At 59.1% G+C, this 24,099-nt stretch overlaps 3 protein-coding genes across 3 annotated transcripts in view; all 3 read right to left on the bottom strand.

Annotated features, from left to right (window-relative positions):
* Positions 1 to 1,090: 1,090 nt before the first annotated feature.
* On the bottom strand, positions 1,091 to 8,512 carry REN (renin). Its single transcript, XM_063177970.1, has 10 exons — positions 8,287 to 8,512; positions 7,418 to 7,574; positions 7,202 to 7,325; positions 6,803 to 6,921; positions 5,836 to 6,032; positions 4,654 to 4,662; positions 3,717 to 3,839; positions 2,188 to 2,332; positions 2,014 to 2,112; positions 1,091 to 1,252 (listed from the first exon to the last, which is right to left on the bottom strand). Exons 1-10 carry the CDS (start codon positions 8,385 to 8,387, stop codon positions 1,091 to 1,093), a joined length of 1,236 nt encoding a protein of 411 aa, XP_063034040.1. The 5' UTR covers positions 8,388 to 8,512.
* Positions 8,513 to 14,384: 5,872 nt separating this feature from the next.
* On the bottom strand, positions 14,385 to 16,840 carry GOLT1A (golgi transport 1A). The gene is given in 7 exon segments (XM_063177956.1): positions 14,385 to 14,701; positions 14,896 to 14,959; positions 15,636 to 15,754; positions 15,756 to 15,770; positions 15,772 to 15,816; positions 15,894 to 15,985; positions 16,763 to 16,840. Coding segments are annotated over 7 exon segments (399 nt in total). The 5' UTR covers positions 16,788 to 16,840; the 3' UTR covers positions 14,385 to 14,662.
* Positions 16,841 to 19,947: 3,107 nt separating this feature from the next.
* PLEKHA6 (pleckstrin homology domain containing A6) overlaps positions 19,948 to 24,099 on the bottom strand; it is a 35,634-nt gene continuing 31,482 nt past the window's right edge. The window contains 10 exon segments of the mRNA XM_063178211.1: positions 19,948 to 20,405; positions 20,654 to 20,775; positions 22,054 to 22,196; positions 22,748 to 22,854; positions 22,856 to 22,882; positions 23,010 to 23,112; positions 23,114 to 23,160; positions 23,162 to 23,188; positions 23,295 to 23,363; positions 23,365 to 23,493. Of these exon segments, the coding sequence (XP_063034281.1) occupies positions 20,663 to 20,775; positions 22,054 to 22,196; positions 22,748 to 22,854; positions 22,856 to 22,882; positions 23,010 to 23,112; positions 23,114 to 23,160; positions 23,162 to 23,188; positions 23,295 to 23,363; positions 23,365 to 23,493 (765 nt within the window). The 3' untranslated portion in view covers positions 19,948 to 20,405; positions 20,654 to 20,662.

The raw sequence follows: 24,099 nt of genomic DNA, 5'->3' as shown, positions 1-24,099 counted from the left end.
AGCTCTGGGGTTCCTCAGCACTGAAGTTGTCAGCTCTGGGGTTCACAAGTGCTGGAATTGCCAGCTCTGGGCATTTATCGGTGCTGGGAATTGTCAGCTCTGCGGTTCCTCAGCACCAGGAATTCCTCAGCTCTGCAGCTCCGAGGGCGAGGAGCTCCTGCCACCTCCATGGTGAGATCCTGATTCACTCCAGGAGCAGCTTTCCCACTCCCAGCCCCCTGAACTGGTCAAACTGGAGGCCAGCCCGTGTTCCCCTGGCACGGGGATCTGGAACTGGGAATGTCCCCCCAGCTGGGAGAGGGCCTTGTCCCTCCCTCCAGGCCAGCTGGCACAGGGGGCACCTCCAGGGGCATCTCCACACCCAGGGCAGAGAAAAACCTCTGATTTTTCATGAAAACAGACCCTGGGATGGGAGCCACCATCCTGCGTCACACAGACCCGCAGGAAGTGTCCCCTCTTTGGAGGGTAGCTGTGGCACAGCTCTGTCCCTGTCCCCAGGGGGACGCCAGAGCTCCTGTCACCATCCCAGCTGCAGGAGGAGCTTTGCAGAGCCCTCGGTTTGGCCACAGGAGCTGGGGAGGGCGTTGCACCCTTATGGGGTGGCAGGGGCACAAATGAAGAGGTGGCGCAGGGACATTTGTGGCCCAGTTCCCTAAATATAAATATCCGACCCCCCCCGTCTCGGCAAGACCAGCCCTTCTCTCATCCTCCTGGTGCTTTAAATTGTTTAATATCAAACTCACGAAGAAGGGCAGGGCTGACACCGGCTAAAACCATCCTTGAACACCGATTATGACCCCCGATTTAGGAACAACAAACAGTCCCAGAGGTCCCTCAGCCGCACCAGCAGCAAATCCCCGCGCTGTGCGCTGCTCCTGCCGTCGAACATCGCCCTAAAAGCGCCCGGAGGATCCGGCTGGGATTCACAGCCCCGCTCCAGGCTCGGCTCCCGGGAACGCCGCGGGGCTTTGGGAGCGGGAACAGCGAGGTTTGGAGAGGAGGTGGCAGAGCTGGCAGGGAGCTGATGTTCTTTCACTGCTCCCCGCATCCTCCAGGCCGGTTCTGCGCCCCCAGCCCGGCCCCCCGGCCCTCAGCGGGCGGTGGCGAAGCCGATGCGGTTGTGGCGCCGGTCGAATTTGGTGTAGTAGTGACCGATGAAGGTGGCGCCCAAAATCCAGAGGGGACCGGCCGGAGGGGGGATGTCCAGCCCGGAGAAAGCCACCACGCAGACGTCCTCACCGTACTGGGATTGCTGCAGGAAGGAGACCCGCGGGGTGATGGAGGGGACAGCGGGACAGTCCCAGTGTCACCCCACAGTGCTCCTTCCTTGGGGATCACGGAATATCCTAACGAGGATCGTCGGGGCCGGTTCCTTCCCCTGCACATCCAGCCCCCAAAATCCCACCCTGTGCCTGGGGGTGACCTCCCTGTGCTCCTCTGGGTTTGGCAAAGCCCCCCAGAAGTGCTGGGATTGCTGCAGGGCTGATGGAGGGGACAGGGGGACAGTCCCAGTGTCACCCCCTGCCCGGCCACGGTGCTCCTTGTTTGGGGATCATGGAATATCCTGAATGAGGATCATCAGGACCAGCTCCTTCACTGCACAGCCAGCCCCAAAAATCCCCAAAAAATCCCACCCTGTGCCTGGGGGTGACCTCCCTGCGGTGCTTTGGGCCACCCAGAAGTGCTGGGATTGCTGCAGGGGTGATGGAGGGGACAGGGGGACAGTCCCAGTGTCACCCCCTGCCCGGCCACGGTGCTCCTTGCTCGGGGGACCATGGAATTTTCTGAACGCCGGGAAAACGTGGATTTGCCCACTGTGAACCCCTTCCCGCTGTTCCAGCATGAAAAACCTTTCCTGATATCCAAATCCCACCAAAACCCATCCCTGGCTGACCCCAAATCCCCCCCAGACCACCCAAGGACGCAGGGACAGCTCACCCTGGCTCGGGTGGGTGCCTCCACCCCACAGGAGGGTTTAGGAGCAGCGTTTTGGGGCTGGTTTTGGACACTCACCCGCAGCACGTAGGCCGGGCCGCTGAGGCCGTAGACCTTCCCTCCCAGGTGGAAGGAGATGTTGGGCAGCTGAGGCACCTGCTCGCAGTCCACCACGTACTGCCGGGGAGGGGACAGCGCTGGGACGGGGCCGGGCGGCCACGGGGACACGGGGAGGGGGTGGCTGTCACTCACCTCTCCTTCGGCCACCTCGGTGGCCCCGATGGCTTTCATGAGCACGGACACGGGGCCGGCAGGGCCGGTGATGTAGGAGGCTCCGGTGTCCACGGCCACCGAGCAGCCTTCCCTGCAGAACAGGATCTCAGCTCCCACAGACACCCTGGAGAGGGAGGGGTGGCGCTGAGTGTCCCCAGGGTGCTCCTGGGAATGTCACATCCATCCCAAATGTCCCCTGGTGACACCCAGGGTGCTCCCAGGAATGTCACATCCCACCCAAATGTCGCCTGGTGACACCAAGGATGTTCCTGGGAATGTCACTTCCATCCCAAATCTCCTGTGGTGACACCAAGGGTGCTCCCAGGAATGTCACACGCATCCCAAATGTCCCATGGTGACACTAAGGGTGCTCCCAGGAGTGACATGTCCATCCCAAATCTCCTGTGGTGACACCAAGGGTGTTCCTGGAAGTGTCACATCCCACCCAAATGTCCCATGGTGACACCAAGGGTACTCCCAGGAGTGTCACTTCCACTCCAAATGTCCCCTGGTGTCACCAAGAGTGCTCCCAGGAGTGTCATTTGATCCCAAGTGTGCCCTGGTGTCACCAAGGGTATTCCTGGAAGTGTCACTTCCATCCCAAATCTCCTGTGGTGACACCAGGGGTGCTCCCAGGAGTGTCACATCCAACCCAAGCATCCCTGGTGACACCCTCGGTGCTGCTGGGAGTGTCACACTCATCCCGAGTGTTCCCTGGTGCCACCAGGAATGTCACATCCCACCCAAATGTCCCATGGTGACACCAAGGGTGCTCCCAGGAGTGACATGTCCATCCCAAATCTCCCGTGGTGACACCAAGGGTGTTCCTGGAAGTGTCACTTCCATCCCAAATGTCCCCTGGTGACACCAAGGGTGCTCCCAGGAGTGACATGTCCATCCTGAGTGCTCCCTGGTGACACCAGGAATGTCACTTCCATCCCAAATATCCCATGGTGACACCAAGGATGTTCCTGGAAGTGTCACATCCCACCCAAATGTCCCATGGTGACACCAAGGGTGCTCCGAGGAGTGACATGTCCATCCCGAGTGTTCCCTGGTGCCACCAGGAATGTCACATCCCCACCAGGCTCGTGCTGCTCCCAGCTTTTCCAAGGTGGGATCTGAGCTCCGTCATTTGCAGGGCTGATTTTTTGGGGGATTTTTGGGTTTTTTTTGGTTTTTTTTTCTTTGATTAAACAAAGCGGGATTGTTCCAGCTCCTCCCGCAGGACTGACACGGCTTAAACTCTTCCAACTGCAGCTCCCGGTGGAATCTCAGCCCACGGTGCCACCCCCTCTGCATTCCCAGCTGCTCCTGGCTCCTGGAGCAGCCCACCCCCCTCCTCTCCAGAAAAACGGGGAGGGAAAACATCCCTGAAACCCCCGAAATCCCGCCCTGAACCTGCCAGTGCTGGGCTAATACCGAGTTCGGTGATCCCAAAGGCCTTTCCCATCTCAGATGCCGGGATTTGGGGTACCCGGGCCGTGCCGGGCTCTCCCCGCCCTCACCCCTTCATGCGGATCTGCCAGAAGCCGCTCCTGCTGACGTTCAGGTAGTGGAAGTCGCCGGTGTAATAGGCTGGGTCGCTGCCTCCCAGGATGATTTCCCCGCCGGGCTTCAGGGGAGCGTTCCTGTGCCAAACACAGCGGGAGGGATTCCCCTTTTTCCCAAAAATCTCATCCCAGCGTGGAGCAATTCCCCTTTTCCCCAAAAATCTCATCCCAGCGTGGAGCAATTCCCCTTTTCCCAAAAATCTCATCCCAGCGTGGAGCAATTCCCCTTTTCCCAAAAATCCCAGCCCAGAGGGAGCGATTCCCCTTCCCCCCCAAAATCCCACCCAGGCAGGGATCGATTCCCCTTTCCCCAGAAATCTCATCCCAGCAGGAACAATTCCCCTTTTCCCAAAAATCCCACTTCTGGCAAGGAGTGATTCCCTTTTTCCCAAAAATCCCAACCTGGAGAGAGCAATTCCCCTTTCCCTATAAATCTCATCCCGTCAGGAGCAATTCCCCTTTCTCCCAAAATCCCAGCCTGGAGACAGCGATTCCCCTTTTCCCAAAAAATCCCGGTTTTGGCAAGAAGCCATTCCCCTTTCCCCAAAAATCCCAGCTCTGTCACAGAGAAATTCCCCATTCCCCAAAAATTCCAGCCCAGAGCGAATGATTCCCCTTTTCCCAAAAATCCCACCCGGGCAGGAATTGATTCCCCTTTCCCCAAAAACCCCACAGCCCCGAGGCTCTGCTGGCCCTGTCGGCAGCTGGGACAGTGAGGTGACACGGGCTCCAGCTGGGCGTGGTGGCCCCTGAGGTTGGGCAGAACCCAGGCAGGACATCCTGGAGCTGGCAGAGGGACCAGGGGACACCGGGGGACACCGAGGGACACCGAGGGACAGGGGGGGCTGGCAGTGGGTGGCCTGGAGGGCGCTCGTGCTTTGGGTCTTCTTACTTGGAAGCGCTGCAAAGAGAGGGATGCTCCATGAGGCACCCGTGTCCCCAGGGAGCCCAGGGGACACAGGTGACACCCAGAGACCCGGGGGATCCTCCATTCCATCCCTCCCCATCTCCTCCAGGATCCTCCATTCCTTCCCTCCCATCTCCTCCAGGATCCTCCATCTCCTTCCCACCCTCCCATTCCATCTCCCCCAGGGATCCTCCATTCCATCCCACTCCATTTCCTCCAGAATCCTCCATTCAATCCCTCCCCATCTCCTTCTGGATCCTCCTTTCCTTCCCATCCCAGCTTGTCCAGGAATCCTCCATTCCATCCCACCCCATCTCCTCCAGGAATCCTCCATTCCATCCCACTCCAGCTTCTCCAGGATCCTCCATTCCATCCCACCCCATCTTCTGCAGGATCCTCCATTCCTTCTCACCCTCCCACTCCATCTCCTTCATGATGCTCAATCTCCCTCCATCCCCATTTTTTCCAGGATCCTCTATGCCATCCCATCCCGTCCCATCCCATCCCACCCCATCTCCTCCAGGATCCTCCATCCCATCCCACCCCATCTCCTCCAGGATCCTCCATCCCATCCCACCCCATCTTCTCCAGGATCCTCCATTCCATCCCACTCCAGCTTCTCCAGGATCCTCCATTCCATCCCACCCCATCTTCTCCAGGATCCTCCATTCCATCCCACTCCAGCTTCTCCAGGATCCTCCATTCCATCCCACTCCAGCTTCTCCAGGATCCTCCATTCCATCCCACCCCATCTTCTCCAGGATCCTCCATTCCATCCCACCCCATCTCCTCCAGGAATCCTCCATTCCATCCCACTCCAGCTTCTCCAGGATCCTCCATTCCATCCCACCCCATCTTCTCCAGGATCCTCCATTCCTTCTCACCCTCCCACTCCATCTCCTTCATGATGCTCAATCTCCCTCCATCCCCATTTTTTCCAGGATCCTCTATGCCATCCCATCCCATCCCATCCCATCCCATCCCATCCCATCCCACCCCATCTCCTCCAGGACCCTCCATCCCATCCCTCCCCATCTCCTCCAGGTCCCTCCACCCCTTCCCTTCCTCCTACTCCATCCCCATCCCCATTCCCATCCCTCCAACCCACCAACCCATCCTGTGACCCCCCAACCCCAACCCCCTTTTGGGGGTGCCCCTCAGCCCCACCGGCTGTAGTAGACGGAGAACACGTCCTCCTGCAGGATCTGCTGTGCCAGGATGCGGTCGAAGACGGGCGTGATGCCATCGATGGCCTGGCTGGGGTAGCCCATGCCCAGCACGCCGTCGAACCTGGCGAAGATGAAGGGGAAGGCGGGCAGCGCCGTGGCCTCGGCGAACACCTGGATGATCGGGATGTCCGACACCTGCGGGAGGGCACGGGGGGGAATTTGTGGGGTGATGGGAGGGGTGATACCTCAAAAAACCCCGTGTGTGTCCTGGGTGAGCCAGCGGCTCTGGGTGTGTGGATTTTGGGGGATTCTGTGATTTCCAGGTGTGTGGGTTTTGGGGATTCTGTGATTTCCAGGTGTGTGGGTTTTGGGGATTCTGTGGGATCCAGTGTGTGGATTTTGGGGGATTCTGTGATTTCCAGGTGTGTGGATTTTGGAGGATTCTGTGATTTCCGGGTGTGTGGATTTTGGGGGATTCTGTGATTTCCGGGTGTGTGGGTTTTGGGGATTCTGTGGGATCCAGTGTGTGGATTTTGGGGGTTTTAGGTTTGTGGAATTCAGCGATTCTATGGGTTGTTCCAGATGTGTGAAGTTTGGGGATTCTGTGGATTCCAGGTGTGTGGAATTTGGGGATTCTGTGGGTTCCAATGTATGGATTTGGGGGCTCTGTGGATCCCAGGTGTGTGGATTTGGGGGCTCAGTGGATCCCAGGTGTGTGGATTTTGGGGTTTCTATGGATCCCAGGTGTGTGGATTTGGGGGCTCAGTGGGTTTTGGGGATTCTACAGATTTTAGCTGTGTGGATTTTGGGGACTTTGTGGATCCCAGTTGTGTGAATTTTGGGGATTCTGTGGGCTCCAGGTGTGTGAATTTTGGGGGTTCTGTGGATCCCAGCTGCGTGGATTTGGGGGTCCTGTGGATCCCAGGTGTGTGAATTCTGGGGGCTCTGTGGCTTCCAGGGCTCACCATGACGATGTCCTGGCTGAGGACGCCTTTGACGCTGCCGGTGCCGTAGCGGATGGCGAAGCCGGTGCCGTTGGCGATGTAGGTGCGCGACTTGGACGAGTCGTAGCGGCTGTGGGACACTGGGGACAGGGAGAAGGGACATCCCAGAGGGGCACAGAGCACCTCTGTCCCCCCAAAACCCCCTGGGGGAGGTGGATAATGGTCCACCCCACCTCACTGCCAGGACACCAAGAGAGAGACCCCTCATGTTAAAATCTCATCAGAAACGAGACCCCATAACCCGCTCTGAGCAGCACTGGGGGTCACTGAGGTTTTGGGGGGACACTGAGGTTTTGGGGGGGGGGTCAGTGAGATTCTGGGGGGTCACCCCCAGCCCCGGCAATGCCCCCCCTTACTCACCACAGGCGCTGTAGAGTGGGGAGCACTTGTAGGATGGCACCCACAGGTTGGCCGAGCCCGTGTCAAAAACCACCTTGAAGGTCTGCGCGGGGGTCCCGATGCTGATCTCGCCGAAATATTGGGTCTGGGGGGGACAGGGAGCACCCCATGGCTCACACCGAGCCCAGCTGGGCTGCTGGGGGACATCACGGTGACATCGGGCAGGGCCACACTCACATCCAGGTAGTTGGTGAGCGGGGTGGGAGCTGTCCCGTTGCGGGGACCGTCCCCTGCTCCGCGCGTGGCCCGGCGCAGCTCCGGGAACACGTCCCGCACCTTCACGCCCATCTCCTGCAGCGTCTGGCGGATGGAGGGCATCCTCCGCAGGGCGATCCTGGGGGGCAGCATCGGGGGGATATCGGGGGCAGAGCTGGGGGGGCACCGGGAGATCGCCCTCAATCCCCCCGGCAGCTTCCAGCTCCACATGGCAGCAGCTCCCCACAGTTGCCACCACAGGTTGGGGACCCCCAGGTGGGTTGGGGACCCCCAGGTGGGTTGGGGACACCCCCTGTCCCCTCTCCCGGCCCCAAACTCGGTTATTTGGGATTCAGAGTGCTCCTAAATGGTTTAAGTTACGAAAGACCTTCACCCCCATCTCCCGCAGCCTCAGGGCGATCCTGGGGGCAGCACAGAGCTGGGGGGAACCGGGGATCCCCCCAACCCCCCCGGCAGCTTCCAGCGGCATTCCCGGCCTCGGGAGCTCCAGCCTGGTGGCTCTAGATGGCAGCAGCTCCCCACTGCTCCCACCGCGAGGTGGGGACCCCCAGCTGGGTTGGGGACCCCCAGGTGCGTTGGGGACACCCACAGACCCCGAGCCCGGCCCCAAACTCCGTCATTTGGGATTCAGAGCGCTCCTAAATTGAGTTAGGAAAGACCCCCGCGCTCGTGGAGTCCCACCGGTGCTCGAGGAAGAGGAGTGAGGAAGGGCAGAAGAGGAGGAGGAGGAGGAGGATGAGGATGAAGCAGCAAAGCCCCTCACCCTCCTGAGCAGAGCCCGGCAATGAAAGCGGGGACAGCCCCGGGAGGGTCCCACCAGCTGCGGGTACCTCTGCAAAGCCTGCGCTGGCGAGGGGACAAAGGTGGCGCCCCAGGCGACGGCCAGGAGCAGCAGGCAGCGCCGCAGCCTCCTGCTGGGTGGCACCGCCATCGTGTCCCCGCTGTCCCCTCCCCGCCGCCGCCTCCGTCCCGTCCCTTTCCCGGAGGGGAGGAAGAAGCTTTTATAGCCCGGGATCCTCCATCCCTGCGGGATCCTCCTCCCCTGGCAGGGGCAGGGCTGGGAATGGCAGGGAGGGCACCGGGAATGGCATGGATGGCACTGGGCAGGCTGGGAATGGCATGGAGGGCACTGGGCAGACCAGGAATGGCATGGATGGCACTGGGCAGACTGGGAATGCCATGGAGAGCACTGGGAATGGCATGGATCGAACTGGGCAAACTGGGAATGGCATGGATAATGCCCATCAGGCTGGGAATGGCATGGATGGCACTGGGCAGACCAGGAATGGCATGGATGGCACTGGGAAAACTGGGAATGCCATGGATAATACCCATCAGTCTGGGAACGCCATGGATGGCACTGGGCAGGCTGGGAATGGCATGGATCAAACTGGGCAGGGTGGGAATGGCATGGATGGCACTGGGCAGGGTGGTAATGGCATGGATAATGCCCGTCTGACTGGGAATGGCATGGATCAAACTGGGCAAACTGGGAATGGCATGGACAATGCCCATCTGACTGGGAATGGCATGGATAGAACTGGGCAAACTGGGAATGCCATGGATGGCACTGGGCAGACTGGGAATGGCCATGGATCAAACTGGGCAAACTGGGAATGGCATGGACAATGCCCATCAGACTGGGGATGGCATGGACAGCACTGGGCAGGCTGGGAATGCCATGGAGAACACCGGGCGGGTGGCTGGGGCAGTGCCCATGGAGGGTGGCAGGGCCAGGATGCCCCCTGTGCCCGGCAGGAACGTGCCAAGGGGAGCTGTGGGTATTTCAGAGCTGGATCCCACATCCCACGGGGTTCATTGCTCCCGAATTCCTCCACTCCCCAGCACTGCACCTGAAGGGCACAAATCCCTGTTGGTGCCACCTGGGAGAGCTGCTGGGGGTGCTGGGTGGTGGCACAGCTCTGGGTGACGTCCTGGCCAAGGAGATGTCCCCAAACTCCATTTGCAGGTGGGATTTTCCCCAAGGGAATGGGGATGGCAAAGGACACTCAGCCCTGGTGGCCATGGAGACACCGAGTGAGGACCCCCCAGCCCCCTCAGCCCTTTTGGGGGATGCTCTGGGGGACCCCCCAAGGCCCAGCTCTGTTAAACCAGACCTGGAGCTCAGAGCAGAGAATGGCCAAACCCACCCCAGCTGCTCCTTACGGGGTCAGATCCTGGTGTTTGAGATGGGAGACACTGCTCAGGAGCTTCCAGCTGCACCCCTGAGCCCCCCCTTGAGGCTGCTGTGCCCCCCTGGCAGTGCCCAGCCCAGGGTGGGGGGTGCTGCATCATCCCTGCAGCTCCCAGGGTCTCCCAGCCTCGGGAATCTCGGTGGGAAATGACACCAAAGGCGATAAAAATGTTCGTCGGTGAACCCTGAGGACCCCAAATCCTCTGGGATCCCACAGATGTGGCTGGTCTGGATCAGAAGGGGCTGGAAATTCAGATCCCCATAATTTGGGACCCCTTTTCCTTTTGAAACCCCAAATCCTCTGGGATCCCACAGGTGTGGCCATGCCCAGAATACCCCAAATCCTCAAGGATCCCACAGATGTGGCTGTTGTGGATCAGAAGGGGCTGGAAATTCCGATCCCCATAATTTGGGACCCGTTTTCCTTTTGAAGCCCCAAATCCTCAGGGATCCCACAGACATCTCTGCCCTGGATCAGAAGGGGGCCACATTCCCCCCCACCCCAGCCCAGACCCACAATCACCTTCCTGTTTATGGGGTTTGTTCTTAGAAGAACCCCGAGGACAAATTTTCCCCCCAGCCCAACCCCACAACCACCCTCCTGTTTATGGGATTTACTCAGAGCCCTGCTGCCACCCCAATCCAAGGCGCACCCCACAAACTCCAAACAACATTCCCCCAAAAACTGGACATTTACTGCCTCATTCCCGGCGGGATTTTGGCTGCCAGGGCTCTGCTGACCCCGGCAGCCCCCAGGGCTCAGCCCCACGGGGCTCTGCCCCCATCCCTGACGTCTTTTCCCACGCAGGACCCGTGTCCCTGCGTCACTGCCCGGAGCCTCGTGGCCGGGCAGGTTGTGGGGAGGGAGCGGGGTCAGGAGCTGAGAGGGGCTGGCAGGGAGCCCACGGCTGTAAATCCCTGCCCGGGCATCCCACGGGCTCTGCCAAGCTCCGTTCCCCACAGGAAAAGCCTCGGGTGCAGCAGGGCTTCAAAGAAAATGGGGTCCCCGTTTGTGGGGAGCTGAATTCCCAGCCCCTTCTGATGCGGGGCAGCCACATCTGTGGGATCCCTGAGGATTTGGGGCTTCGAAAGGAAAAGGGGTTCCCAATAATGGGGATCTGAATTTCCAACCCCTTCTGATCCAGGGCAGCCACATCTGATCCCGGAGGATTTTGGGGTATTGTGGGCATGGCCACATCTATGGGAACCTTGAGAATTTGGGGTTTCAAAAGGAAAACAGGTCCCCATTGGTGGGGATCAGAATTTCCAGCCCCTTCTGATCCAGGCCAGCCACATCTGTGGGATCCCTGCGGATTTGGGGCTTCAAAATCCCTGAGGATTTGGGGCTTCAAAAGGAAAAGGGGTTCCCAATAATGGGGATCTGAATTTCCAACCCCTTCTGATCCACAACAGCCGCATCTGTGGGATCCCTGAGGATTTGGGGGTATTCTGGGTGTGACCACATCTATGGGAACCTTGAGAATTTGGGGTTTCAAAAGGAAAACGGGTCCCCATTGGTGGGGATCAGAATTTCCAGCCCCTTCTGATGCAGGCCAGCCACATCTGTGGGATCCCTGAGGATTTGGGGTATTGTGGGCATGGCCACATCTGTGGGATCCCTGCGGATTTGGGGCTTCAAAATCCCTGAGGATTTGGGGCCTCAAAAGGAAAAGGGGTTCCCAATAATGGGGATCTGAATTTCCAACCCCTTCTGATCCACAACAGCCACATCTGTGGGATCCTTGAGGATTTTGGGGTATTCTGGGCATGGCCACATCTGTGGGATCCCTGAGGATTTTGGGGTATTCTGGGCATGGCCACATCTGTGGGATCCCTGCGGATTTGGGGCTTCAAAATCCCTGAGGATTTGGGGATTCAAAAGGAAAAGGGGTTCCCAATAATGGGGATCTGAATTTCCAACCCCTTCTGATCCACAACAGCCACATCTGTGGGATCCCAGAGGATTTGGGGTTTCAAAAGGAAAAGGGGTTCTCAATAATGGGGATCTGAATTTCCAACCCCTTCTGATCCACAACAGCCACATCTGTGGGATCCTGAGGATTTTGGGGTATTGTGGGCATGGCTTTGTCCCTCTCCTGTGGGGGATCCAGGGTGGGATGAGCTGGGATGGGGGAACCAGAGGGGCACAACCCTTCCCTGCCACTGGGGTGGCCCCAAAACCCCGTTGGGATGGGAAATAGAGGAAAAATGGGAAAAATGAAGTCCCCAAATCCATCAGAGAGCCAAGGGCTGCTGCTCTGGGGTGGCCACTGGAGTGGCTGTCCCAGCTCCAGGGCTCTTGGGACGTCCCCAGCATGGGACACTTTCCCCCCAAGGAATTTCCCAGTCCCCTCTGCTGTGGTGGAAAAGGCTTAAAAATCCTGGAAAAGTGATTTTGGGGGTGTCAGAAGGACAGGGACACGGAAAGGAAGGGGACAGGGACATCAGGCAGCTCTGGGACAGTGCTGAGCTCCCTCCCAGCCCTTCAGATCCGCAGGGAAGATCCTGAATTCTTCCCATGCAGCCCCAAAACGTCCCTTAGGTGGAATTTTCAAGCACAGGAGGTTCCAGGGCTTCAGGGAAAGGCAAGAATCCCTCACTGGGTCCATGTGGGGAACCTTGCTCCAAAATCCTGGGGTTTTATCCAATTATGGATCCCACCAGGAGCAGCTCCTCTGGAAATAGCAGGAAATTTTCCAGTTATTTTCCTGCCTGTTTTTCAGGGAGAATGGAAGGAAAACATTTCCCAGAGAGGAACAATCGCCTTCCCCACGGAAAAATTCCTTCTTCTCTCCTGCCAGGCTGTGTGGGTGCTTTCCTTAAAATAAAATCCAAATTTTTTCAACTCTTTCCACTCCAAACAAAATCATTGGGAAGTTTGGCCAAACAGCTTTGATTTCCTGAGGGATTTTTTGCAGCAGCAGCACAGAAAAAAGGAGGTGAATTTCTGCTCTTTCCTCGTATTTTCCACACTTTCCTAACCCAGGATTTTGCTGCTGGTGAAAGCACAGGAGGCTCGTGAGGATCCTCATTCCGGGTGGCCAAAAAGCTCCAGGGTAAAAACAACTTTTGGGAAGGGCTTAGGGGAGGCTCTGGATGGCACCAGCACCGGGGGAATTCGGGGATTGACGTCAGGGCAAACCCGGAGCTGGTGCTTGAAACCAAAACCCTGCCAGAGAGAGGATTTACAGAGCCGGAGGGGGGGAAAACATTCCTGGGAAAATCCTTCCGGAGAGGAGCTCTGGGGAGGGAGCTCCCAGCCCTTCCCAGCCTGGAAAAGCTGTGGGGGACGGGACACCCCCAAAATGGCGTCAGGGTTTGGGGGACACAGGCACGGTGGGGATGGGTTTGTGGGTTGGAGAGATGGGGATGAGGTGGGAGGAAGGGAAGGGAAGGGGTGGAGGATCCTGGAGGAGATGGGGAGGGATGGAAGGAAGGGAAGATCCTGGAGAAGCTGGACTGGGAGGGTGGGAAGGGATGGAGGATCCTGGAGGAGATAGGGAGGGATGGAATGGAGAATCCTGGAGAAAATGGGGTGGAAGGAATGGAGGATCCTGGAGGAGATGGTGTGGAAGGAATGGAGGATCCTGGAGGAGATGGGGTGGAAGGAATGGAGGATCCTGGAGGAGATAGGGAGGGAAGGAATGGAGGATCCTGGAGGAGATGGGGAGGGATGGAATGGAGGATCCTGGAGGAGAAGGGGTGGAAGGAATGGAGGATCCTGGAGGAGATAGGGAGGGATTAGAATCCCAGATGAGATAGGGAGGGATGGAATGGAGGATCCTGGAGAAGATGGGGAAGGATGGAATGGAGAAAGTGTCTGGGTGGTGTTTGGAGGAACCTGGGGTAAGGGAAGGTGTCCCATGGCAGGGAATGGGATGGGATGGGATGGGATGGGGATGGGATGGGATGGGATGGGATGGGATGGGATGGGATTGGGATGGGATGGGATGGGTGTGAAGATCCCTAAAACCCCAAATCATTCCATGATTCTGGGATCCCTCAATGCCACCCAGGCACAGCCAGGTGACAACGGGCACAGCCGGGTGACAACGGGCACAGCCAGTTGACAACAGACACAGAGCCACCAGCTCCCATTGCGCTCCAGAGGAAACAGGTTCAGCTCAAACCTGTTAATTAATTCCCGCTCGTTAAGGAGGAGCAGCTGTGATGAGATTGCTTTTGAGTTTAATTAAACTCCAGCTTCACCAGCGCTCCTGGAGCCTGGCTGGGCTGCACGTCAGCCCTGCAGAGGCCGAGGATCCAACCTGCTCTCCTGGGGACAGGAACCTCAGCAGCCAGGTGGAAAAAATCCTTAAAGTCACCTGGGGTGACACTGGGGAAGCTCCTGCCATGGGGAGGGCCCTGGGCCACCCCCAGTGCTGGCCAAAGGAATGTCCCCATGCCACCTCCAGCCATGGGGATGTTCCTGTGCCATCCTCAACCATGAAAATGTGTTTGTGTCACCTCCAGCCATGGGAATGTCCCTGTGCCATCCTCAACCATGAGAATGTCCCTGTGCCATCCTCAGCCATGGGAATGTCCCTGTGCCACCTCCAGCCATGGGGATGTCCCTGTGCCATCTCCAGCCATGGGAATGTCCCTGTGCCATCTCCAGCCATGGGGGATGTCCCTGTGCCATCTCCAGCCATGGCCACGATGCCTCCTGGTGACATCGGGAGGTGCCAGTGCTGGGACAAGCCCTGAGCCAAAGGAAAGGAGCCGAGTCCGAGCTCACATTCAGATATTTTTTTATTAAATTAAATCTTTCACAGAAAATAATTAAATAACTGCAGGAATTCCAGATTCCAGCCTGGTATAGCCCCTTGGAGCCCGGAGCCTGGCTCAGGAGCCCCGTGGGACAGTGAGGGGACACTGTCCCTGCTGGGGGGGTGGCTCTGGCCAGCACTGAGGGTCCTGGGGACAAAGGAGTCCCCAGCTCTTGGGCACAGCCAGACCTGGGGCTCTCCCACCCTGTCCCATCGCAGCCACTCAGCCCAGAACTGCTCAGGTCACACCATGGAGCCGCTGTCCCCCATCTTCTGCAGGAGCTGCAACAGGGACAGAGCAGGGGTTAGCGGGAAAATCCGCCCGGTCAGCTCTGGGGACACCGCGGGTGACATTTCCTGTGCAATGCCATCCGTGGGGACAGATCCCAGCCGGAGACTGCCCACCATGAGGGGCACAGGGGGATGGATCCCAGCTGGGCATTGCCCACCCTGAGGGGTCCCCAGCCCCCTCTCACCTGGCTCAGCAGAGGGATGTTTGCCAGCGAGCCCAAAAACCCGAAAGCCACTGGGAAGAAGGTCCTGTGTGGACACAAAAGATTCTGCTGAGCTCTGGGGAGCATCCCCCAGCCCAGGCTCTATCCCGATGATCCCTTCCCGAGGATTGCCCCACCAAGGATCCCATCCAGGGATTTCATCCCAAGGATCCCATCCCAGGGATCCCATGCCCAGGATCTCATCCCAGTGATCTCATCCCCCAGGATCCCAGGGATCCCCATGCCCAGGATCCCATCCCAAGGGATCATCCCAGGGATCCCATCCCAAGGATCTCATCCTGAGGATCCCATCCCAGTGATCTCACCCCCAGGATCCCATCCCAAGGATCTCATCCCAGGGATCCCATGCTCAGGATGCCATGCCCAGGATCCCATCCCAGGGATCCCCATCCCACAGTGATCCCATCCCAGGGATTTCATCCAAAGATCTCATCCTGAGGATCCCATCATGAGGATCCATCCCTAGGATCCCATCCCAGGATCTCATGCCCAGGACCCCAGAGATCCCATTCCAAGGATCCCATCCCAGGGATCCCATTTTGATGATCCCATGACCAGGATCCCAATGCCCAGGATCCCATGCCCAGGATCCCATGCCCAGGGATCCCATTTTGATGATCCCATGCCCAAGATCCCGTCCCAAGGATCTCATCCCAGGGATCCCATGCCCAGGATCCCATGCCCAGGATCCTATCCCGCACCTGAAGAGGGAGATGAAGCCGTAGGCCTCCAGCAGCATGCCCAGGATCGGCCACCGCATGAGGACCACGACGAGCCCCCCGAAGAAGAAGCTGGTGCCCTTCAGCTTGGGCCGCTGGAGAGAAGAAGGTGAAGGTCCCTCCGGAAGCCGATGATGAAGACCAAGCCAGAGAGGAAGAGGAGCTGGGAGGAGGGAGGGGAGAGGGTCAGGGGCCGCTCCTTGATCCCGCTGTGGGGACCACCAGGCCGGCCCTACTCACGTTCCCAAAAGCCAGGAGCACCGAGTCGAAGTACAGGAGGATCCCAAAAAGGAGGAAGAAGAGGCCGAAGCCAACCAGGCCCACTCCGATCCCTGTGGAAAACGGGCGAGCAGAGGCAAAGGCTCCACACCTGGGATCCCGCCACATCCCTGTCCTGCTCCTTCCCAAAAATACCCTTTGGGCTTTTCTCCCAAATCTCAGGACCAGCCTTGACACCCAGGCCAGGCCTGGAGAAGGCCGTTGGTGCTCCAGAAACCCCCAAGGGCATCGGATAAATCAGGAACCACAAAGGAAAACTCCACGGGAAATCCCTGCCCAGCCTTTCCCCTTTCTCCTTTCCCCTTTCCCTTTCCCTTTCCCTTTTCCCCTTTCCCTTTCCCCTTTCCCCTTTTCCTTTCCCCTTTCCCCTTTCCTTTCCCCTTTTCCCCTTCTTCCTTCCCCCTTTCCCCTTTCCCCCTCTTTCCCCTTTCCCCCTTTCCTTTCCCCTTTCCCCTTTCCCCCTTTTCCCCTTTCCCCTTTCCCCTTTCCTCTTTCCCCTTTCCCTTTCCCTTTCCCTTTCCCTTTCCCTTTCCCTTTCCCTTTCCCTTTCCCTTTCCCTTTCCCTTCCCCCTTTCTCCCCTTTCCCTTTCCCTTTTCCCTTTCCCCTTTCCCTCCAGGAAAAGCTGGAGATGATCCCTGCATGATCCTGGAGAATCTCCCCAGCCCATCCCCTTTTCCATCTCACCCCTCCCTGCCCCCAACCACCCCATCCAGGGGGGATCCCCAGCCAGGACTGGGATGTGCCCAAGGTCCCCACGGAGCTCCCGGATCCCCAATTCCAGCCGGGACAGGAATTCCAGCCGGGACACGACCACCCCGTGCCTGCTTACGCTGGAAGTCGCTCAGGGCCACCATGTTGGCGGTGACGGGGCTGGGCGAGGCCCGGGCGAGGGTGGCCCCGCTTGCAGGGTGACCCTTGGAAAAGCCCTTTAGTCCCCACGTCATCCTGGGAATCATTAACGGCCCGGGAACGCCCCCACGGTGCCACCTCCGGCGGGGGACACGGTGGCTCCAAGGGGACATGGTGTCTCCAGAAGGGACACGGTGGTTCCAGTGGGACATGGTGACTCCAAGGGGACATGGTGGCTCCAGAAGGGACACGGTGGTTCCAGTGGTGGCTCCTGGGGGACATGGTGGCTCCAGGGGTCATGGTAGCTCCAGGGGGGACAAGGTGACTCCAAGGGGGCATGGTGGCTCCAGAAGGACGTGGTGGCTTGAGGGGGACATGGTGGCTCCAGAAGGGACACGGTGGCTCCAGGGGTCATGGTGGCTCCAGTGGGGACAAGGTGGTTCGAGGGGGACATGGTGGCTCCAGAGGGGACACGGTGGCTCCAGGGGTCATGGTGGCTCCAGTGGGGACATGGTGACCCCAGAAGGGACACGGTGGTTCCAGTGGTGGCTCCTGGGGGACATGGTGGCTCCAGGGGTCATGGTAGCTCCAGGGAGGACAAGGTGACTCCAAGGGGACATGGTGGCTCCAGAAGGGACACTGTGGTTCCAGAGGGGACACGGTGGCTCCAAGGGGACATGGTGTCTCCAGAAGGGACACGGTGGTTCCAGTGGTGGCTCCTGGGGAACACAGTGGCTCCAGGGGTCATGGTGGCTTCAGGGGGACATAGTGGCTCCAGGGGGGACACGGTGGCTCCAGGGGGGACACAGTGGCTACAGAGAGACATGGTAGCTCCAAGGGGGTGGCCACAGGTGGACATGGTGACTCCAGGAGGACATGGTGGCTTGAGGGGGACATGGTGGCTTCAGGGGTCATGGTGGCTCCAGTGGGGACAAGGTGGTTCGAGGGGGACATGGTGGCTCCAGAGGGGACACGGTGGCTCCAGGGGTCAGGGTGGCTCCAGTGGGGACAAGGTGGCTCACGGGGGACAAGGTGGCTCCAAGGGGGATGCGGTGGCCCCAGGTGGACATGGTGATTCCAGACAGACACGGTGGCTCCAAGGGGACATGGCGGCTCCAGGGCTCAGGGTGGCTCCAAGGGGACATGGTGGCTCCAGGGGGGACAAGGTGGATCCAGGGAGACATGGTGGCTTCGTGTCACAGTTTTGGAGACAGCACCTCCACAGGCACCAAACCCAACCCCAGTGGGAAAGCAAATCCCAAAAAACAGCGAGAGGGAGGAGCAGCTGCCTCTGGAGCCCCAGCACCCCCTGCTTCTCCACCCCAACACTAAAATCCACATCCGAGCCCACCCCAGGGAAAAAAAGACAGGAGAATGTCGTTGTTTCATAGATATTTTTATTTCTCTACCACTAGGAAAATATCCCAGAAAACCAAAGCCCTCCCATCCCACCCTCTCCGAATGCATAAATAAATTTATTTATTTCTTTATTTCCTCCCGATGCGAATCCTTTCCGGGCTAACAAGTCACTGCTTTATGAAGTGTTTATGAAAAATAATAACCAAAATAAAATTAATTGATTAAGGTTTGGTTTCCTTTTTTTTTATTATTGTTTTTTTTTTAAATAAAATAAAAAATAAAATCGCGGCCGGGTCGTACTTTGGGGACAGCAGCTGGTGGCTTTGGGAAGGGTGGGGTGGGAGCTTTGGGTCCTGGAGATGGGAATTGCTGCCCCACAGCCACCTCAGGATGTCCCCAAGGTGTCCCCAGAATAAGCGGGGGGTCTGCCCCAGTGACCCGAGAGGGGACACAGGGAAATAAACTCATCCTCTCTTCAAACTTACAGTCTCTGTATATTTTATTTTAAATAAATTTGCTTTTAATAAAAGCAGAAAAAATAGATATATTTTTAAATAGGTTTTTTCCTTTTTTTTTTTTCTTCTTCTTTTTTTTGGTTTTTTTTTTTTTGTGTTTTGTTTTTTTTTTTTTTTTTTTTTGTATTTCCTTCCCCCTCTGATAAATTGGTAAAGAATCTTTTTTTTCTTTTTTTTTTTTTTTTTTTTTTTTTGTTGGCGGGGCTGGCGCCAACAAATCCTGCGGAGAAGAGAGCGCTCGGCACGAGCTTTTTCCCGGGAAAAGAAGAGGAAAAACCAAATATAGATATATATTATAAATGTAGAATTTCCATCAAACATATATTAAGGCATGTAAATAGCAAAATAAAGGGCCAGCTTTATGAGCTAAAGGGGCTGAGGGAGGCTCAGATGGGAGTTTAGGGCTCCAGGGATCCTACAAGTATTGCTAAGTTGGGATTGGGATGCGGGGAAGGTCCTGGGGGTTTGGGACGGGGCCAGGAGGGGTGGATTGGGATTTGGGGTTGGAGATTTGGGATTTGAGATCCAGCTCCTGGCCCCTGCCATGCTCACATCCTTCCAGGGATTCTGCTTCTTTCCCACTCTCCGGGATGATAAAGAAAAGGGGGAATTTGCTACAGGAAATCTGAACCGCTGGAAGGGGCTGGAGAGCTGTGGGAAGGGATTTTTGGAGGGTGACAGCGGGTCCCCAGGTGACACCTCTGTCCCCAAACCCCTCCTCAGCACCGTCCCCACCCTCCAGAGGGGTCCCTGCCGACCCCACAGCTCCGTTATCCCACCTGGCACCCCAATTCCCTGCTCTGCCCCCCGGGCACCTCCGTGTCCCCTCAGTGCCACCTCCATCTGTCCTGTCCCCTCTTCCTCCAGCTGAGGTGACACAGACGGGCTCCAAAATCAGGGTCACAGCTCAGGGAGGGGAAACGGCACCCGAAGAGCTGAGGGGGAGCAGCCAGGTCCGCTGGGAGGTGGCAGCACCATCCATGGTGGGGACAGGCGGGTCCCCACCCCAAGAGCCCCTTCACAGACCTTGGGGGGCTGTCCCAGGAGTCCTGTGCTCGCCATGGGGCTGGTGGCCACTGTCACAGCTGTCCAGGTGTATCTTGGTGGCCACTGTCACAGCTGTGTTCCTGTGGCCACTGTCACAGCTGTGTCCCTGTGGCCACTGTCACAGCTGTGTTCCTGTGGCCACTGTCACAGTTGTCTGGGTGTCTGGTGGCCACTGTCACAGCTGTCTGGGTGTGCCCCAGTGGCCACTATCCGGGCTGTCCCTGTGGCCACTGTCACAGCTGTGTCCCTGTGGCTGCTGTCACAGCTGTCCAGGTGTATCCTGGTGGCCACTCTCACAGCTGTCCAGGCGTGTCCCTGTGGCCACTGTCACAGCTGTCCGGGTGTATCCTGGTGGCCGCTGTCACAGCTGGGTCCCTGTGGCCACTGTCACAGCTGGGTCCCTGTGGCTGCTGTCACAGCTGTGTCCCTGTGGCTGCTGTCACAGCTGTGCAGAGGTGTCCCTGTGTCCACTGACAGCCCTGGTGGCTCCTTGGGGACAATCCCAGCCCCCTGCCCATCTCTTGGGACGTGCCTCCCGTCGGTGCCACCTCTGCCACCTCTCCCGCTGCTGTCGCCGCCGGAGGGAGGGAAGGGGGTCCGGGAGAACCGAGGGCGGTGGCGAGAGCTTCGGTGTCACCTCAGGAGGGGACTAAAACGTGGCCCCGTGGAACTTGGCGGCGCCAGCAGCAGCCAGGGCTTGAGCTGGGGGTGGGACAGGACAGAGGGGCTGAGCTGGGGGGGCTCCACCCCACGCCCACCCCCCACGGGAAACACGGCCGGGATTTGGCTCCGAGGATCCAGGGGAGGTTGGGACCCCCCGCTTTTCATGCCGGGTCCCCCCTTTCCCCCCTTTGGCTTTGGGGGGGGCGGTACACGGTCCATGGAGGAGGCGGGGCTGACGTGGCAGCGAGGGGATGGAGGGGATGACGTCAGAGAGAAGAGGTGCTTACGTCACAGGCTCACACCCGCATGAGGTGGCTGCCGTCGGCCCGGGGCGGCTCGGACGACAGCGGGTTGGTCGGTGGAGTCGGGGAGGCTGGGGAGGTGGGAGGGCTGGGGGTGGCGCACTGAGCTGGAAACGAGAAACGGAGAGAGGGGTGAAGGACGCGGGAGAGCGGAGGGGACAGAGGAGGGGACAGAGGAGGGGACAGCGGAGGGGACAGCGGAGGGGACAGAGCGGAGGGGACAGCATGGAGGGGACAGCGGAGGGGGACAGCAGAGGGGACAGCATGGAGGGGACAGCATGGAGGGGACAGCGGTGGGGACAGAGCGGAGGGGACAGTGGAGGGGGAACAGAGCAAAAGGAACAGCAGAAGGGACAGCAGAGGGGACAGCAGAGGGGACAGCAAGGAGGGGACAGTGAGGAGGGGACAGAGCAAAGGGGACAGAGTGGAGGGGACAGAGGAGGGGACAGAGGAGGGGACAGCACGGAGGGGACAGTGAGGAGGGGACAGAGCAAAGGGGACAGAGTGGAGGGGACAGAGGAGGGGACAGCGGAGGGGACAGCACGGAGGTGACAGCAGAGGGTACAGCGCAGAAGGGACAGAGTGGAGGGGACAGCGCAGAGGGCAGGGAGGAAAGAGAAGGGAAAGGGGCGAAAGCAAGCGCAGGTTGGGCAGAGTCACAGCTGGCAGGACAGACAGACACAGCTGGGCAGGATAGAGCCACAGCTGGCAGGAAAAGCAGCCGTGGCTGAGCAGGACAAGCAGCCACAGCTGGGAAGGGCAAACAGCCATGGCTGAGCAAGGCAGAGTCACAGCTGGCAGGAACAGCAGCCACAGCTGGCAGGAAGGACAGAGAGTGACAGCTGGGCACAGCACGCACACGTGAGCTCCCGGCAGGGCTCCTCATGGACAAGGCACGGTATGGCACTGTGGGCACCCGGGCACGGTGTGGCACTGCAGTCAGCCAGGTACAGGATGTCACCATGCTCACCTGGGCACAGCGTGCCACCACAATCCCCCCCCAGCATGAAGCACCACATGCACGGCCACAAGGTGCCAGCCTGTGCCACCACAATCCCTCTGCAACGGGGTGACACCACGATTCCCCGAGCTTGGGGTGCCACCACAATTCCCTGCGTGGGGTGCCACCGCGCCTCGCTCAGCCACCTCATGCCATCTCATGCCACCTCATGCCACCCCAGGCAGGCACTCCCATTCTCATGCTGGAAGCTGTGCCCAGCTGGAAAGAGCTGCTCCACCCCAGGCGGGCAGCCCCAGGTGTGGCAGGCAGGTCTGGGAGCTGTTGGCATCACCCGTCCCCCTGTCCTGCCCTCACCCCCTGCCCTCCTGGCACCTCGCTGTGCCAGGATCTGCAGGCTCTGACCCTCCAGGCCCCCGCTCCTCACCCGAGAGCATCCGGCCGCGGCGCGAGGCCTCGGCAGCCAGGGCGCAGGAGATCTCGATCCTCTTCTCCTGCTCCTGCAGCTGCACCTCGGGGTCCTGCGGGGCGTCCACCTCCCCCTCGCCCAGGGGGATGACGTTCTGCAGGCTGGGGACGGCACCTGGGGTCAGCACCCCCCGGCAGGACCCCCGGGATGGGGTGGGAGAGGGGTGGGATGGGATGGGATCCATGGGGTGGGGTGGGATGGGATGGGATGGGATGGGATCCATGGGGTGGGGTGGGATGGGATGGGATGGGATGGGATGGGATGGGATGGGATGGGATGGGATGGGATGGGATCCATGGATGGGATCCATGGGGTGGGATGGGATGGGATGGATGGGATGGGATCCATGGGGTGGGATGGGATGGGATGGGATGGACAGAGAGGGGGTGGTAGGGTTGCCCTGGGATGGGTAGGGAAGGGGTGGGAGGTGGCTGTGTGGTCTTGGAATGAGATGGGATGGAGATGGGTGGTCAGTTCTGCTCAGGGAAGGGGTGGAGATGAATGGTCAGTGCCCCTCAGGGTGCCCAGGGAAGGGAATGCAGGTGGGGTGGCCCAGTTCTGCTCAGGATGGATGGGGAGGGGGTGCAGGTGGGTGGTCAGTGCCCCCTCAGGATGACCCCTGGCATGGCTGGCATGGGCACTGCAGCCTCACCTGGATTTGGCAATGAGAGTCTTGATCCTTTCCACCTTCTTCTGCTTCTCCTTCATCTCCTCAGGGCTCAGGGGCGATTCTGGCTCCAGCTCCACGTAGCGCTCGGGGGATCAGGACTTTGTCTGGCGTGGACAGCTGGGGACAGAGGGACGAGCTCTGTGGTGCCCCCGTGCCGGACCCCTGGGGACTCCAGCCCCCCACTGCTGACCCCCAAATCCTGCCCTGGACCCTGCTCCAGGCCGTCGGGGACACTCGGGGACACGCCGTGCTCACCCTCCTTGTTGATGTCCACCTCGTAGTGCTGCGGCTCCAGCTCCATCTTCCTCAGCCGGGCGATCTCCTCCTGCGGCGTCTCGTACAACCTTGCCGGGCTCGTCGGAGCGCAGCGCGGCCTCCAGGTCCGAGATGTCCACCCTCGTGGATGCTGCGGTGCCGCCGCACCTGCGACAGACGGACAGACGGGACGGCGTCCCGCTCAGCGTCCCCACGCGGTGGCGCCTTGTCGCCTGTGCCACCCCGCGGCGTCCCCGCGGGCTCAGGGACTCACCACCTTGTAGGACGAGGGGGGTTTTGGTGCCGGGGGTGTCGGGCTGGGCGCCGGGGAGCTGCTGTGGGCTGGGGAGCTGCAGGCTGCGCCGCTTCTCCTTCATGGAGCCGCTCTGGTGGCGCTTCATGCGGTCGATCTGCTCCTCCACGCTCATCTTCACCTTGGTCTCGGTGGCGAACACGGCGCTCTTGGGTCTCTCCTGGGGACGAGTGCAACGTCATGGTCACACACATGGTCACACACATCCTCCCAGTGCCACCCCACTCTGCCGTGAGCCGCCGGGATGTCTGTGACTCCCGGGATGTCACCCCGAGGATGTCACCCCGAGGACGTCACTCTCGGGATGTCACTCCCTATCGGAACTCAACACATCCCTCTGGGTGTCCAGAGTTACCGAGGACCCCAGACCCGGGCACACAGCCCAGAGCACCCGGGGATTTGATTTTGACCCCTGGAGCGAGTTGCCAGCTTTGTATGAGGACATGAAAGCCACACAGGTTTGAACAGTACATAATAAAACGATCACAGGGTGAAAATGTAGATTTTAGGATTTTTGGTATGGGGCTTATGGGGCCAAGATGGAGGAATCTGGGTGTGTCCAGCCTTTCTTCTTCTTCTTCTTGTTCTCCATTTTCTGCAGTGCTGTTGGCACTTTGGGATTGGTTTAGAGTAGAAGTGCACTATCTAACATGGGTGATAGGTATTAGGAATTAAGAAAGAAATTTTCTTTCTGCCCAGCCGAGGTCTGCTCAGCAGGGCAGCCACAGGCACTCTGCCTTTTTATACTACAAACTCCGTATAACAC

The sequence above is a fragment of the Melospiza melodia genome, chromosome 28 (assembly GCF_035770615.1).
Source record: "Melospiza melodia melodia isolate bMelMel2 chromosome 28, bMelMel2.pri, whole genome shotgun sequence".
NCBI classification, from domain to species: Eukaryota; Metazoa; Chordata; class Aves; order Passeriformes; family Passerellidae; genus Melospiza; species Melospiza melodia.
This window is presented reverse-complemented; position numbering and strand designations above follow the sequence as displayed.

Excerpts from the sequence above, each read along its gene's own strand:
- REN (XM_063177970.1), bottom strand. The coding sequence starts at position 8,387 with ATGGCGGTGCCACCCAGCAGGAGGCTGCGGCGCTGCCTGCTGCTCCTG. Across the intron at positions 2,113-2,187 it reads CCGAGGTGGCCGAAGGAGAG|TACGTGGTGGACTGCGAGCA; the intron begins GTGAGTGACAGC and ends CCTCCCCGGCAG. Across the intron at positions 1,253-2,013 it reads GCCCGGCCTACGTGCTGCGG|CAATCCCAGTACGGTGAGGA; the intron begins GTGAGTGTCCAA and ends TCCTTCCTGCAG.